General features: G+C 40.4%; 2 protein-coding genes across 7 annotated transcripts in view; one reads left to right on the forward strand and one right to left on the reverse strand.

Moving 5' to 3' along the window:
* LOC133487807 (brain-enriched guanylate kinase-associated protein) overlaps nucleotides 1-17,164 on the forward strand; it is a 45,950-nt gene that overhangs the window by 14,788 nt on the left and 13,998 nt on the right. For 5 of the 6 annotated variants that reach the window (XM_061794955.1, XM_061794954.1, XM_061794956.1 and 2 more), the window contains 2 exons: nucleotides 405-566; nucleotides 2,961-3,027. In XM_061794955.1, the coding sequence (XP_061650939.1) occupies nucleotides 405-566; nucleotides 2,961-3,027 (229 nt within the window). Of the gene's footprint in view, nucleotides 1-404; nucleotides 567-2,960; nucleotides 3,028-6,376; nucleotides 7,861-17,164 lie in introns of those variants that run through there. The other variant, XM_061794958.1, reaches the window with a different exon arrangement.
* Nucleotides 13,406-17,164, reverse strand: part of wdr25 (WD repeat domain 25) — a 43,202-nt gene continuing 39,443 nt past the window's right edge. Inside the window, exon 8 of the mRNA XM_061794961.1 lies at nucleotides 13,406-14,177. The gene's annotated coding sequence lies outside the window, so the exon portion shown is untranslated. The remainder of the gene's footprint in view (nucleotides 14,178-17,164) is intronic.

Below are 17,164 nucleotides of genomic sequence, written 5' to 3' on the forward strand. Positions count from 1 at the left end.
TGACAGCGTTAATAGAAAATGAGCATTATAGCTTTGGAAAGACACAGTGTTTGATATGGCACTCATATTGGATCTCATAAGGTTGTGCAGGTGTACGTACTAAACAGAACAAAAAGTGGTGATCTCTATGACTTGCATATGGTCAGCCAGGCTATTTTCTATTCTAGAAGAACTTTACATCTCTGGGAGCTTGTTTCCCAGCCCTGCTGGCTCCCTGTGAATGATTCCTGATTAGTATTCCTAGTCCATCCATCACCTGCATGCTACCTCTCGCTCTTGTCTCACTTCCAGACTGGATTACACTCCATCCACAAACAAAAAACACACCTTCATGTTCACTCCACCTCTCGTCTTCTCTTAAATGAACAACTTCCTAACTCCCCGCTAACGCTTTGACTCCTCAGCTCTTTCCATGACCACAAGGAGGACCTCCGCAAGCGCCTGTCGTACACCATGCACAAGCTAGAGATGGTGGAGAGCGAGTTTGACTCCACCCGCCAGTACCTGGAGACAGAACTGCGGCGGGCCCAGGAGGAGCTGGAGAAGTTTACGGAGAAGCTGCGCAGGTGCGGGCAAGTACTATACGCTTACAGGCACTGGCATTTCTAGAACCCTTGGGGGGCCCAGGCATTGAACTGCCCCACAAAAAAAAATAGGACAATGGCTTATATTTATTTATTTATTCCTTATTAAAAACAAAAAATTGGGGTCTTTGGGGGAAGGCGGGAACATATTAATAGCATTTCCATTCATTCCAATGGATGATTTGTTTTACGACTGTTTTGAGTTACGAGCGTGTTCATGGAATGAAATAAACTCATATCTCAAGGCACCACTGTACATAGAATAAATGTGATTTTAAAATGAAGTAAATGCATTTTTTATTTTACGGACCCCCAGGGGTCATTGGACCCGAGCTTGCGAATTACAGCTTTACAGTTAATTAAGCTTTTAGGACTGTGGTAGACCAACTTCGCTGAACATATTGGGCTATATTTTCGTAGACGGCACGGCACATCTGCGGCGGGGTGGAAAAGACAGCGGATTCTGATTTTTGTGCTAATGTAAGATTCAATGGACGTGTTTGCCAATTTGGCAGAGCGGTCTGCGCCAAGCTGGGCGTTCCGGCTTAGCGAGGGTGTGTCCTCGGAAATGTGCCTGACCGAGTGATAATTTGGTAGCAAATAGTCACTCTAAACTTACACCTGCTCAGATGTCTAAATTATGGTGCAAGGTAGACCGCTGGCCGAACGAGATTTTGATTAATTTGATTGGAGCACGGCGCCACGACAGGCCGACTGGTTAGCACATCTGCCTCACAGTTCTGAGGACCGGGGCTCAAATCCTGGCCCCGCCTGTGTGGAGTTTGCATGTTCTCTGCGTTCCTGCGGGGGTTTTCTCCGGGTACTCCGGTTTCCTCCCACATCCCAAAAACATGCAGGGTAGGTTAATTGAAGACTCTAAATTGCCTGTAGGTATGAATGTGAATGCAAATGGTTGTTTGTTTCTTTGTGCCTTGCGATTGGCTGGCGATCAGTTCAGGGTGTACCCCGCCTCTCGCCCGGAAATAGCTGCGATAGGCTCCGGCACGCCCGCGACCCTTGTGAGGATAAGCGAAACGGAAGATGAATGAATGAATGAATGAATGAATGATCGGAGCACAGGCAGGCAGATACTGAGGTCCGCGGGCATATTTAAGTTGCCAGTGGTTATCACCACCCCATTCTGTATATAATAAGGAAACCCGCTCACTCACCCACGGATCGCTGTCATTACGTGCCATCCTCTTCCGCACAGAGATTCATTGCATCCCATTTAAAGGGGATGAGAGGAGCTGCTTTGATTGGCAGCAAATAAAGTCGGCTGTAAACGCATCCACAGAGGTGCAGCCCACCCACTGGTCTACAAAATGACCATCACTAGTCTAACCCGACCCTGGCACACAGTTGGGCGCCCCGCCACGCCAGATTTACGTCGGTCACGAATATAGGGCCCATTGTATTTGACTGCATAGCTGCATGCTGTCGGACGACTTGTTAGATTTCATTTAATAGAAGTATCAAGTCTCAGTAGAGGAAGCAGAGATAAGCGCTTTCCCCGCTGTCTGTAAGTTAAATTTAGCCACATGATGGTATCATCGGAGTGGGGGGAGGAGGGGATTGATATTATACAGTTTAATCTTCCATCATCAAGGGGCACCAAGAGCCTAACAGTCACTCCTCTTAATGCTCGTTGCAAATGAGAACTCAGTGCCGTAATGGCCACTCTTCCGGCACTTGTTTGATCTTCATCAATTGAGTAACGACACCTCGTCCCCACCCGCCGCCCCTCTGTTCATTTACTCGCCTCCTTTACCCTCTCAAATCTCTCTCAGGTCCTTACTCCATCGTCTGTGTCTATACGGCTGATTCATGGATTCATAAACAACACCAAGGTACCTAAAGGAGGGAGGGGACAAGGGGTTGGGGGTGGTAAAGAATAACACCACCCCAAGATCACAAGTGTGGCCCTCTTCTTTTTGTGCTAATGCGTGCTACTAAAGAACCTTGGAGTCGAGACACAAACACATAAAAAGAGAGAAATGTAGGACTTATTATTATTTTTTTTTTTAAGAGAGTAATAAAAGAAAACAGAGCTCAGGCGCTCTGCGCAAGCTTACTGATGTCTGATCATTAAATATTTACACGTAATTCCTCCTCCGTTCCTACTTGAGCAAACCATCAATTCACTCTGTTTCATTTGGAGCAGATTTACATTCCTATCTGAGTCAATAATGCACCATATGCCACAAATCTCAGCCATTGAAACGCTGCAATTGAAGTTTTGCCTTTGTAAAAATAAATGTACGAGCAGATTACAAAGTTTATTTGTGCATACACAGGGCACCGCTATTAGCTCTTCATACAGTACGTCGTGCTTTGCATTCTAATATGGCGCAATTCTTTTACTTGTTTCTTTAGAATCCAGAACAGCTATGCAGCTCTGCAGAGGATAAATCAGGATTTGGAGGACAAGATGCATGGGACGGTAAGAGACTGGCATTTTTTGTATTCCTTAAATCAGTACCTTCTGAAAGAATATTTTCATTCATTGTGGCCAAATTAAAAAAAATATATATATACTTTTTGAGGGCTTTCTTATACTCAAATACTTAAAATCAGACATGCTACATACATAGACATTTAGCAGACATGTCTATCATGAGCAGAGCCACAAAAAAGTCTCAAGGACCAATGCTGTAAAACAAACAGGAAGTCCGTCGTTTAGGTTTGAATCTGTTGTAGTTTCAATTTGTCAATTTTGAGTGGCCTTTCACTAACTAACTTGTCATAGAAGTTTAAGCCAATTGCTACCTAAATTCAACCACATATACTAGAACAGCGGATCTCAAATCTTTTTACACCAAGGACCACCTACAAAAACACTAAGTACCACCGTCATGACCATTAAAGGACAGTAGCGTAGTAGGCCTAAGTGTTAATCAAAACTATTACTAACAATAACTGCTACTACTGTAAGCCATGGTAACATTATGCACATTAACACTTTACATAATATAGAAAAATGAAAACATTCACGGAAATAATGATTCCATTAAAATGTATTGCACACAAGTTAAATGTTAAATCAATAAATACATTTGAAAACAAACAGTAAATGTTTTATACTTAAAAGTTAAATACAACTGAACTGTACTTTACAAATGTACTGTGTATGATTTTTTTATTTTTATTTAAAGCTTAAGCCACTGTAACCTTATGCACAGTTTCAACTCAATTTAATTCAGTGATTTTTTGATTTTTTTTTATACGTACCACTACAGGGAGCACGTTGAGAATAACTGTACTAGACAGATGGGCAATGTAAATTACAAAGAATTAAGAGTTTTTGTGTAGGCTGAGCATGGTGGCAAAAACAGCTCTGACAGCAGGTGTGCGCTACGTAAACTGACTTGATAGCACCTCCTGTAGCAATGCTGAAAATGAAGCGCCTGAAGCCAGCAACATGAAATTTGGTCGATTTGAGGACACCACCGAAAAGTCTCAAAAACCCATGCACTAAAACAAGCAGGATGTAGGCCATTTTGGTTTGGAATCTTCGCTTTATTTGCACACAACACTCATAATAATTCAGCTCTTGTAATTCATGGCTCGATCAAAACTCTTGTTTATAATGAGTGTATTTTTCGTGCAGCTAATGTTTTTACTTATGCAGACTACATGAGTACAGATAATGCGAGTCCCAAAGAGGTTGTTTGTATTTTACATTCAACAAGAAGCGTAGAATCCTCATTGCTTCTGTATGAACCAGAATTCTCACAGACTCTCTTAAAAAGATGCATGAAGGTCATGCAGATTTGTGAATTTAAGTGTGTGTGTCTTTCACACAGACTAAACACAATTAAGCAGTTTATGACCCAAGGTTTGCCCTCCAGCAGTGCACTTTCTTTCCGCTGCATTTACGAGAAAGACAACTCGGCTTTTGTGGGATGTAAGCACTGCATTGTTTTCCCCAGTTGTTAAATACAGCCAGCCAATATAAAGCTTGTTGAATCCAACAGAATTAATGAAGCATTGGCAGGTTAAAAATCATAGCAGGTTACAAAAAGCCACGTCTTTTTGGATGCTAAAACCCCCCTCACCTTCCCACATCTTGCGGTGAGAGACGTTCAGGGGCCAAATGCTAAGTATAAATCTATCGCTACCTGCACCAACCGAGAGAGGCAATGATGCACTCAACATTTAGTCGGAAATACCACATTCAATGGCCACAACATTAGGTACACTTGCACAATCTGATGAGATCCAGAGTCTCAAAAATTCTGCGTTTATTAAGATAATCATGTTCAGTTTGACCTGTCAGGTGTACGGGCTACAGCCACAATAACATACTGCACGGGTTTTGATGCTTGGTTCTCCATTTCAAAATGGCACTGCCTCAGCAGCTGCGAGAAAACGCACATTGAACCCAACAACAATGGAGGAAAATAAGGGTCTGCGCGGCATAGGGAGATATATTTTAAGACAGAGGAGACTGAGGGCACACTGCAGCAAAGTGGAGACTGTAGAGAATACTACTGCAGCTTCCAGAATAGAGGATACGCTAATGCCAGCGTATGTGTTTAAATCTGACCAGCACTGCTTCCCGTCACACATCGGCTCTGCATACCAGAAATAGCACCTTGTAGAGAATTCGCCTATTCACAGATTTTGGGGGGGGGGGGGGGGGAGAATATATACTCCGTTATTTGTCGAAAACCTCACCGATTCCTGGTTTTGTGCTCAGACCAAAGCCATGTCTAATATAAAAATGTTACTTTGGGGCCATCTTGTGGCATTTTGCTGCTAAGGAAACATGTTGAAGCGAGAGAAGGAGCTTCAACTTATTCTATTTTCATTTTTTTGTGGCTGGACTCAGTCCCAATTCCTTGCAAATAGTGGAGGTTCACTGTACTGTTCAAAAAATACCTCTCCAACACAGTGTCAATCAAGGACAGACAATATTACCTACCTATATTATTATTATATTATGACAAGATCAGCATTTTTGTTTCTTTAGTTCATTCCTTTTTACAGAAAACAAATTAAATAACTGATTTCAATGAAACGTGATCGATGATGGTGCATGGGCTCAGAAAGAACTGATTATATCTGAGTGCAAATCTGGATAAAGGTCAGATGGAGTGTATTGAAGTTTGTTTTGTAAAAGCTTATTTTAAGACCAAAATGAAGCCCTGTGACTCGATGACTAGTTGAACCTTACACGGCATTCAGAGTACACAAAGAGTAGAGTACAAAAAGCACAGCTGATATAATCTATTGTAACTGTGCAATAAAAAGATTCAAATTCTAAATTCTGAATCCATCCATCCATCCATCCATCCATTTTCAGGTTCACCCTGGACTGAATCGCCAGCCAATCGCAGGGCACATCTAGGTGAACAACCATTCACACTCACATTCAACCGATGTGGGAGGAAGCCCCTGCAAGCACAGCATGTACATGCACACTTCACACATGAAGGCAGGAGCACAGATTCGAACCCAGAACCTCAGAACTGAGCTGTCTGTAATGGGAATCTATGCTTTGATTGCAACTAAATGATTAGGACCCCCGACTCTTGTCTTAGAATAAACAAAAGCCTTCTCACTCCTCTCAATGCAATGACATGATTAAAGATAGACAGTAGGTGGGCACAATGTTCATAATAATGGCTCACACTGCCCTGTTAGAAAACTATTATAAGGAACCGCTGCTCCACTCACCATCGTCACAGTCATCCAATCACATCAGGAGGAGAGTTTTACCTCCCACCCCTCCACCACAAAAAAAAAAAAAAAAAAAAAAAAAAAAAGCTATCAGTGCAAATGATAACCTGGCGCCCCTACAAGCCAGGTCCATCCGTGACTTGAGCGTCTTGATTAAAGTGGATCGTAATCTCATCACGAGTTTGATCTACGGGGGCTTTGCGGCCCCGCCACACGCGCTGCGATGGAAAGGAACTGTGGGAAATGATTAGCCGGTCGAGGAAACCACAAGACAAGCTAAACAGGCTAACGGGGGTCAGCTGATTTGTCCTCGCCTTCATGTCTAAATTCGATATACTGCAGTTTGCAGTGTTAAAGGCTTGTTCAGGGAAGCAACATGGATCAATTGGATTTGCCAGGTTGTCATAGCAACACATCTTCGGATAGTACTTCATTTGAGCAAGTAAAATATGTCTTAGGGGGAAAACAACATGCTTTGAAAATTTGCAGGACCATGACAACTGTTAAGGAACCGTATTTAATAAAATGATCACTCCTAGCCAGATCAGAAAAGACGTCACAATGTATAATACTGTATTTTTTTTTTTTTTAAAGTCCTCAATCAACTTACAGGGACCATCGCCCTGCCACAAATAGTTAAATCTGTGAGTATTTCCAACCACCTGAAAAGGTTTGTAACAAGATGACAGCAAAGCACTTTTTTCTGTTAGACAAGGCTATGGCCTAACTAAATGAAGCTCCTCCCCTTACTTCAACATAGGTCCTTGACACCTAGATGCCACAAGATAGCACCAAAGAAATATTTTTTATATTAGACATGTCTTTGGTTTGAGCATATTAACAGCAAATAGTTGCAAAAAATAAATAAAATCTGCGAATAGGCGAAGGTCGAATCGCGTACATGAGGGGGTTCACTGTATGTTGAAATGATACATCAGACAAACTTTTTGTCAAGAAGGAGCTCATTTTAGCTTAGGTTGTTAGTGGAAGTTAAGAGATTCTTTCCTGCAGGGTTCATTCACTTCACTGTACTTCCTTGATACCAATTCCTATTTAGACACATTAGCGGTATCCTTTGGAATCTTAAGAGTTTTACAGAAACAGCACAAAAAGCGCAAATGGGTGAATTTGTGAATTCATAGGTATTCGACAATAATAATTCCCAAAACAGAAGAGCATCCCAAACGGACTGTGCACAGACTCCACTGTGGTTTGTGCTATTCTGAAGCAATCAGTCTTGTCAAGTCAAGAATAATAGCCTGTTCCCATCATGGCCCATTCATCTACACTGGCACACACACACACACACACACACACACACACACAATTACATTCCGGTCAGGTAAACGCTGTCATCTTTTCAAAGCACCTGTCAGAAACAGAATTTACTTTTTTCCTTGGAAGCGGCCTTTGTGGCATCGCCATTTGGTTTGATGTCAGACCACACGAACGTATTGCAAGAGGCGGTGATGTGTTCCTTTGCAGAAGGTGTCCTCCACAATAGGCAAGATGAAATCAGAAGCATAATTAAGAGAGGACTGAGTGAAGCGGACAAGGTCGGCCAAGGAGTCGCAACACTTCTCGCCGTAAGGTAACGAAAAGCACTTGTGATGACACTGCAAGGATTCAGATAGAGATAAAGATGGATTATGATGGTAAATTACCCGGAAAGTGTTTGCTCTGCTGAAATATAAGCACTGCAGAGCCTGAACTCGCAACTCAACTTCTTCATCACAGTTCATCTCAAAACTCTATGAATCTAAGTATGTGCCTGTAACCAACATCGTAAACAAGGTGTGAAACCTTGTTAATCGCAGGTCGATACATTCCAGACTCAACCGAAATAGGTGGAAATTTGAATTAGAAAGACGGTATTAAAAAAAAAAAAAAAACTTTTATTTTTTTTTAGATTGCTCTACCCCTACCACACAATTTAAAGACCTTTATACATATTATACCAACAGTGTTAAGAAAGACAAGTACTTTGGACGCATAAAATGTACCTGTACCTATTCAGGGCAGGGCTCAATCCCTATACCCCACGTTTACCTTAATAAACATATTGTTTATAGAATACAACATCACTGACAGCGTCATTTGAAATTGAGCATTATCTTAAATAAGGCAAACTCTTAGTGTGTGTGTCCAGGTGTACCTAAAGTTGTCTGATGAGAAATGATCACTCTAAACAATGCCAATCCTAGCTGAGGGGTAATCTTTGCATTATTTAGAGGTCTTTCTTCAAACACAGCAATGTGAATTATGAATACGACGCACAGAAGCAATGATAAAACTGGCACGCCATTTTATTCCACGCCGCCACAAATGCACAGAAGCGTCGGTTGTGAAAGGAGCTGTCCGTGGTGCTGCAAATCATGTCTCTCTCTCTCTCCCCCCCCCCCCCCCCCGTAATCCTGCTAAGAGTCTTTGGCGGGGTCGTCTAACTGCAACTCGGCCACTGGCAGGAAATCAAAGTCTCACTCCTGCTAATAAGATTATTGTTCACCTCATTGGGGAGTTGCCCAATATCGTCTCACAATGGGGTGTGTATTCACATGGTGTGCATGTGCTATAAAAAAACAACAACACACTGTGTGAATGGAGATGCCAAAAGCAAAACGGGGGCAAAATGGTTGGAGGGTTGAGTTGTAGTGTCTTTTCTGTGCTGAAGACAAATGGAAACCTTTGGCTGTTGCCATGAACTTCATCATTATGGAGTAGTGAAAGGCCAGTCAAGGAAAGCCAACTTTAACATTCGACGGACATCTTGTAAGTGGCTGGCTGTGCATTTGGTACCTTTTAATCCAACTCTTATGTTTACAATACATGACACGTCGCAATTACAGAAATGATCAATACTAGACACAAAAAAACTATAAGAGCCCATTGCAAATATAGTTTAAGTTTCATGAGCAAGCATTAGGTTGGCATGGCAGCACCTAACAGGCTGAAATATGAGTGTCTTAAAAAAATCAATAAATAATAATAATAATAAAAATATCTAACTACCACTTATATGTACTGGAAGCAATGCAGCTGTAAATATCAATATCACTATATTGACACAATTTCATGGAAGAAATGTGAAAATGTAAGTTGTAAATGTAGGATGTGATATGATGTCTTTAGGCCTTGCTGGATCTTACTGCCCACCACTGCATCTTGTCATTAATTTTTCTTTTTTTTTTTCTTTGCCAAAGTTAAGTTATGGCTTATCTGACTCTTCCGTCAATAGCACAGCAAATCACGATGCATGGCTTGGAGCTGCAATTAATCTGTAGCCCCGACACAGCCAATCAGAATTATTTGTGTGTTTAATTATGAAGCTTAAGGCTCCATTTCATCTCTGGGGTCTCCCAATATAGTTCTAGCACGGCCAGTCTTCCATTAAATACAACTATAGGACCATCAATATCTATTGGAGGCAGGTTGATGTGTTTTAGCTGCATTGTTTATCACGCATTGGAAAATCACAGGAGCAAATACAACTCCAATTCCAATGAAGTTGGGACGTTGTGTTAAACATAAATAAAAACTGAATACAATAATTTGCAAATCATGTTCAACCTATATTTAATTGAATACACTACAAAGACAAGCTATTTAATGTTCAAACTGATCCACTTTATTGGTTTTAGCAAATAACAACAACACCCAGAAACGCCGCAGGCTTCTCTGGAACCGAGCTCATCTAAGATGGACTGTTGAAAAGTGGAAAAGAGTTCTGTGGTCCGACGAGTCCACAGTTCAAATTGTTTTTGGAAATTGTGGACGTCGTGTCCTCCGGGCCAAAGAGGAAAAGAACCATCCAGACTGTTATGGTTGCAAAGTTCAAAAGCCAGCATCTGTGATGGTATGGGGCTGTGTTAGTGCCAATGGCATGGGTAACTTACACATCTGTGAAGGCACCATTAATGCTGAAAGGTACATACAGGTTTTGGAGAAACATATGCTGCCATCCAAGCAACGTCTATTTCATGGACGCCCCTGCTTATTTCAGCAAGACAATGCCAAACCACATTCTGCACGTTACAACAGCGTGGTTTCGTAGTAAAAGAGTGCGGGTACTAGACTGGCCTGCCTGCAGTCCAGACCTGTCTCCCATTGAAAATGTGTGGCGCATTACAAAGCGTAAAATACGACAACAGAGACCCCGGACTGTTGAACAGCTGAAGCTGTACATCAAGCAAGAAGGGGAAAGAATTCCACCTACAAAGCTTCAACAATCAGTGTCCTCAGTTCCCAAACATTTATTGAATGTTGTTAAAAGAAAAGGTGGATGTAACACAGTGGTAAACATGAGCCTGTCCCAGCTTTTTTGGAACGTGTTGCAGCCATAAAATCCCAAGTTAATGATTATTTACTAAAAACAATAAAGTTTATCAGTTTGAACACTAAATATCTTGTCTTTGTAGCGTACCCAATTAAATATAGGTCGAACATGATTTGCAAATCATTGTATTCTGTTTTTATTTGTGTTTAACACAACGTCCCAACTTCATTGGAATTGGGGTTGTATGTGTGTGCATATGGATCCCACAGATCTTTTTTCCAGGACATACAGTAAATACGATTCTGGTAAATTTGGATTTAAGTTGTCATAAATGGCCAAAATAAACGCAACCTTCGAAGAAAATAAAAGGATTTTGGATTGCTGGTCAAGTTTTCCTGTTAATGAAATAATGGAAATTGTTCCTGGTGTCAAACTTTCACCACCATAAAACCTATATTGACAGTGTAAGCAATTTTTTAAAGTCACTTTTTAACTTTCATACAAGTGGCAAAACCAATGTATAAAAAAAATTGGTGTAGATACTCATTCGTCGTGAATAAGGAGGAAGGGAGGCTTGTTTGTTGCCCGTTTCATTTGAACTGGTCATACTATTGTGTACTTTGATGACACAGTGACAAAAGTGCAGAGGGAGTATACTGCTTGAGCCCGGGAGGCAGATCTCGTCACATCTAGACTAAAATCAGCTTGTTCTAGTTTACATTAGGTTTTTCTTTTATTATTATTATTGCCCCTTTAGCTACATTGTACAGTAACGTGTTTAACTCTAACCTTGGTACTTTTGATACCTAAAATTTAAATTAACACACTGACAGACAATTATAAACAAAGACCTCTCTTTTTTCTGATGCGTATGATGATTCGATGATGTGTCTAATCACCGCAGTACAGTGCCAACTACTGGCGAGGAGGACTTTCTCCATGTCAGATTTTTTTCTTTACATTAAGTGTCGATGGCTGGTATCGGCAGCCTTCACGAGTACCCGATACCGAGAAATAAAGCTGGTATTGGGCCGATACCGATGATACCTGGTATTGGTACTCGCCCATCCCTAAACAAGAGTCAATTTATGCGTTTCTGGTGTGCCTCTAATAGTGTGAAGCAGTGTCAAGGCCTGCTGTCTGTACAACTCCAGTTATCACCATTAAACAGGAGGCATTTCTGCTGACTGGCTTTTCACTGGAGCCTTTTTACATGAAACAAAACAAGAGAAAGAAAAAGCAAATGACACTTGTGGAGTTCATCGTTTAGATAAGGAATGGGTAAACTGTTGTGCTCCAAGACATTTGGGTTTTCGGACAAAGTGAAAATATGTATGAAGTCTCAAAAGATTTATTGACATCACACATTATAACAATGTTTCAGCCATAGTTTTTTCCAAATAATGTGTGGTTTAACTCTAACTTTGGAGGCTCTGATGTCGCCAATTAAGAAATGTACCTCAGTGCTTTGCACTGGGTGATATGATTGCCTGAGAAAGTGCAGGGTATGACAGTCCAGTGAAAGAGATGCTAAATGTGATGGATTAACTGCATCAAGCAAGTGTCCCAAGCAGCTGATGAAGATGTTCAACTTGATCAAAGGGAAAATGCTGATGTCAGATCCTGCCAAGGTCTCTCACTTTTAAACACCAACCCAACCTCACAACCTCTATTGAACGAAAGCACATAAACTACTCACCAAAAGTTTGAGATATTCGGCTTCAGGTGGAATCTCAAACGCAATACAGTATAACATTGCATGGGTCAACTTAATTTGACCTTTGAATGCACGTCCAATTTATTATTCAATTTTTCCAATACTTCTTCCTAAACATTTCTAAGGAGATCGACTTCTCTGCCTTTCTGTGACCCTTCCAGTCTCTCTGTATTTCTGTTGCCACCACCTGATGACACTGTGACGCAGTAAACTCAGTGGCCACATCCCTCTGAGAACACCCTGTGTATTGCTGATCTATTTGGTGCAGTCTTGGTCTCATTATGTTAAAATGTGAACAGTACCAGATGTAGCAAAGCAGCCCCACAAACCAGCCCTCCACCATGCTTGACTTTTGGCAGGGTGTTGTTTTCCTTAAAGGCTTCGTTGCCTCTAACCAAACTATTGCCTGTAAACATACTATTTGTGTGCATTGCCAAAAAGCTCTATTTTTGTTTATTATGTCCATAAAATGTTATCATTTGCGCTTTTGTATCAAACACAAATTATTTATAGAAAAATGTTGTTTCACTTGATTCATTTTCATCAGGAGTTATTCCACATTTAGCACTTAAACTTCATGGGTGCCAATAATGGTGAGCAGGACTATAAGGATGTGTAGGCATAGGCTAGATGTACGAACCTATTTGACTGACAGTTGAAAGTTGAGCGAGGTGTGTTTTCAGCGCATTCAGCGGCCACACCCACAGCGTCTTGAGAGCTGAGAGAACACTTTGATTTTTCAAGATTTTGAAGTCTCATTTTATATAGTGATTTTTGTTTTTGTTTTTTTTCAATCAAATTTGACTGGCTTGTTAACAACACTTGTCTGTGGTTTGACATTTTTGGCTTCACTTTAAAGGGAATTTAATTGTTCTGCCTGTCACTATACGTCACTGGCATTGACAGTTGAACGAAGGTGCATTATTTTTAATAAATACGTATTTTCACGTTTTCTTTAATAGGGCGCACCGTATTAAAAGGCGCAGTCTCAGTTACGGGGTATATTTCTGTATTTAACACATACATAAGGCGCACCATATTATTGGGCGCAGGCATGGTAAAACATACGGTAGCATGCATGCACGCTAAAACAATGTTTTTAAAAAGGCAGCGGGAGCAAAACTGAGTTCGGTTGTACTTTATTGAAGTATTTAACAATGTACTCACGTTATTTTTTTTAATCAATCCTCATCTACAAATCCATCAAAGTCCTCATCTTCTGTATCCGAAATAAACAGGTGGGCAAGTTCTCAATCGAACATGCCAGGTTCCCTCTCGTCATTGTCGGAGTCAGTCGCGTTGTCGTGCGGCTCCTCAGAAATGATGCCGGCTTTTACGAAAGCTCGAACAACAGTGCAAGCAGACACAATCCATTCACAAATTGTGGCGTAACTCGCCCGGCGCTGCCTCCTAGTCTTAGTAAAACTGTGTTCGCCATCTGTCATCCATCGCTTCCACGCCGCTCGCAACTTCACTTTGAACGCCCTGTTTACACGGACGTCCAGCGGTTGGAGTTCCTTAGTCAAGCCTCCCGGAATGATGGCAAGCTTCCTCACTTGCTGCACGTGGCGGAGTTATTGCACTCAGTCGAATGGTGACTTGAGACGCTTCTCAAGGTTGTTCTTTGCTCATTAATCCATTGCTCCAGTTGGTCTTCCAACTCGGGCCACCTCGCCTTGTTTCTATGTTTTATTTTTATTTTTTTCCACGGAAACTCAGCTTCGTCTTCTTGACTTGGCGAAGCTCGTTTTCCTGCTTCCTCCACTTGAGAACCACGGATTCGTTGATCTTGAATTCTCTCGCGGCTGCGGCTGTTCGATTCCCATGTTCCTCCGCGTAACTGATAGCTTGCAGTTTAAACTGTGCTTCGTAAGCGTGTCTCTTCGTAGGTGACATTTTCGGGGTTCCTTAGCCAAACCTTTGTTGTTTTGCACAATACACACCACAATACATACATCTTTAGATTCTCAAGATTGCCTCCCACAATACAAAACTTTTTGTTTTGTTTCCACAGCTTACAATATGCACAGAAGTGATATTTGATCTGAAAATCCTCTTTAATGAGGAAAGAAGATCACAGTGTTTTTCTTTTTTGGCGTGTGGAGTTTTCTGAAGTCGCCAGTAATTGCATCTCACGAGATTTGGACTTCATTTGTGGTCCGGTGAAAAGCCAGAATCTCAAGTGGAATACGTGAAAGCATTTGAGGATAGAGACTTTTTAATCCACTTCACTTTTCAACACTTCTTACAGAAAGCCAAAACAAGCTGTGTGTCGTGCTTTGTTTGTATGTGTGTGCAATAGGCTTTCTGGGATGTGTGTTGGCAGGTTGGTAGTTATCTTCGTGTGGAGAGGACATTTGCATATTTGGGCTGTCAGCAGTGATTCTCTGAAGCTGCCATGTGTTTGGGGAACAAAGCACCCTGCAGGTCAATCTCCCTCAAATATGAATACAGTATTTGCATGTCAACTTTTTTTTTTTTTTGGGGTGGGGGGTGGGGGATTCAGCTCCCAAATGATAAAGTCTTTGTCACGATCCACGGTGACAAGAGGCGAAAACACAAATCAACGGCTGTGACTCCTCTGTAGGCTTTGAAAACTACTTAATCAAAACCCACACATTGGTACAACATGAGATGGTGTTCATTATTATTTTGAATAGAAGCCATCAGGATGACTGTTTTTGTTACAAACATTTTCATCTTTTAAAGAATGCACAATCAACAATTCCAGTAGTATTTAGTCCTGCAATCTTAAGTTATATTAATATCACTATTACTTGTTACTAAATCAATAAACGAGTATGTTGCTCTTCTACAGTATATGCAGTATGTTTTTAATGTGTTATTACTATGTTATTAACATTACATGGCTACGCAGTATTCATTGATGTATTACGTTGGAAATTTGTATTATGAGTTGTCAGTCGTCATTACTAAATTAGTACAACAAACTTGTACTTGTTGCTCATGTGCATGTATATTTTCCTTGTATTATTATTGTCATTATTATGTTACAACATGACTGGCCAGGACTTTGTATTAGTAGTTATTACTATATTATATCAATGTCTACTATTCAATTTACAATAAGCAAAGTTTGTAACATTTGATTAATAAATAGGTAACAAGCTGGTAGAAAAACCGGACCTGAACAAGCATGTCAATTTTGGATTCAGCGATGCAAAATTGTCATGACTCAGTTGAAAAAAAAAAAGACAACTTTATTAAATCAATATTTTTTTGTGTAACCCAGTGTTATGTATACTCAGTGGCCATTATTACTATTATGACATGACTGCATAATAGTCATTATGCCATCATCACACTGTAGTACATTGTGAGAGAACACACTACATGCCTCTCCATTGGGGGACACATGTAGCGAAAGTTCACTATTGCTAGCGGTGTGTACATGCCTCTGTGGGTACAGTGGCTATAAAAAAAAAAAGTATGGGAACAGGGGTGAACAGAAAAACAGGGCTGTGTAACCCCTGCTCGAATGCCAGGCAACGTAAAAAAAAAAAAATTTAAAAAATGGGACCAAGATAAATCATTTCAAAAACCTTTTCCACCATTAATGTGACCTATAGTCTGTAAATATCAATTGAAAAGGGGAAAAAAATCATTTTGAGAGAGGAAGTAAAAATAAACAAGTGAAAGAAACAAGGTGGTTTCACAACTATGCACACCCTCCTATAATGACATTTGTTTTGCTTTCTAGCAGAAGGCTAAAGGTTTAGTGCTAACACTGACCGCTATTTGGACAGGTTCAGAATTCCCTTCGCCTTAAGGCAGCTGAATAAAAACAGCCCCAAAGCATGATGATGGCAGGGACACCATCAAGGGGTGGCCACAGACCCTACAATATACATACAGTATTTGCTGGTCACTACACTCGCCAGTCAGTCACATAGATCTTAGCGTCATTCCTATAGTATTCTTTATTAGTTGTAATTGCTACCATTGGGTGTATTTTATATTATTACATATTTTATTTTCATAGTTTGCACATTTAAAAAATATATATATTTATTTATTTATTAAATACATTTAAATGTAATAGTTTTCAATATTGGCAGTCTTTCTTTACTCATTGGCTGGAGGAAATCACATGGTTGTACTTCCTTATATGGATGCATACAGTACAAGGTCATTTTCTCATACCCTCTCATATATATTGGTTGATAGAAATCATTTTGTATTGTTGTTATTATTAACCAAATATTTTGCGACTAAATATTTACTTAAGTTCAAATAAATAATTACAATATATGCACTGTTGTATGTAAATTTTGATTCAAAAGTGGTCAATTGCAAGCTGTTTGATTTGCTTACTGAAAGAATGAAACCTAATTATTTCAAAACCATTGAAATTCAAAAACCCAAACCCGTCCAAAACAAAAGTTTTTAAAAAAGTAAAATAATCAATAGCAAGCTTTGGACTCTATTAGGACAATGTAGTGAATACGAATAGGCGCTGCGACAAAACTTGGCTACTCGGAACAAGAAAACAGAATCATTAGGCTGCTCCGTCTTTATTCCATCACTGAAAATGGAAGTGTTTCATTTGTCTCCTCTTCTGTCCTCTTTCTGTATCAGTGTAATTGATACGCGAGTGTAATCTTCTTTTAATTAAGACCTGCTGCTGGCACATGCTTCACACCGATAGCCTGCTCTTGCTCTCATTTCTTTTCTGTGCTGTCTCTGCGCCTTTTTTTTTTTTTTTTTTTAACTTTTTTTGCATCATTGCGTGCTCATTTTTCCTGTCTTTATCTCAACACTGCCTAACACTAGCTCAGGGTTGGGCAAACATTTATCTTCAAGGAGCCTCATTTGATTTCTTTTTAAAATCATCATTTGTAGATAAGGTGTAAAGAAAAGGAAAATGCGTGTGTGAAGGTAAAC

This window comes from Phyllopteryx taeniolatus, chromosome 13, assembly GCF_024500385.1.
Source record: "Phyllopteryx taeniolatus isolate TA_2022b chromosome 13, UOR_Ptae_1.2, whole genome shotgun sequence".
NCBI classification, from domain to species: Eukaryota; Metazoa; Chordata; class Actinopteri; order Syngnathiformes; family Syngnathidae; genus Phyllopteryx; species Phyllopteryx taeniolatus.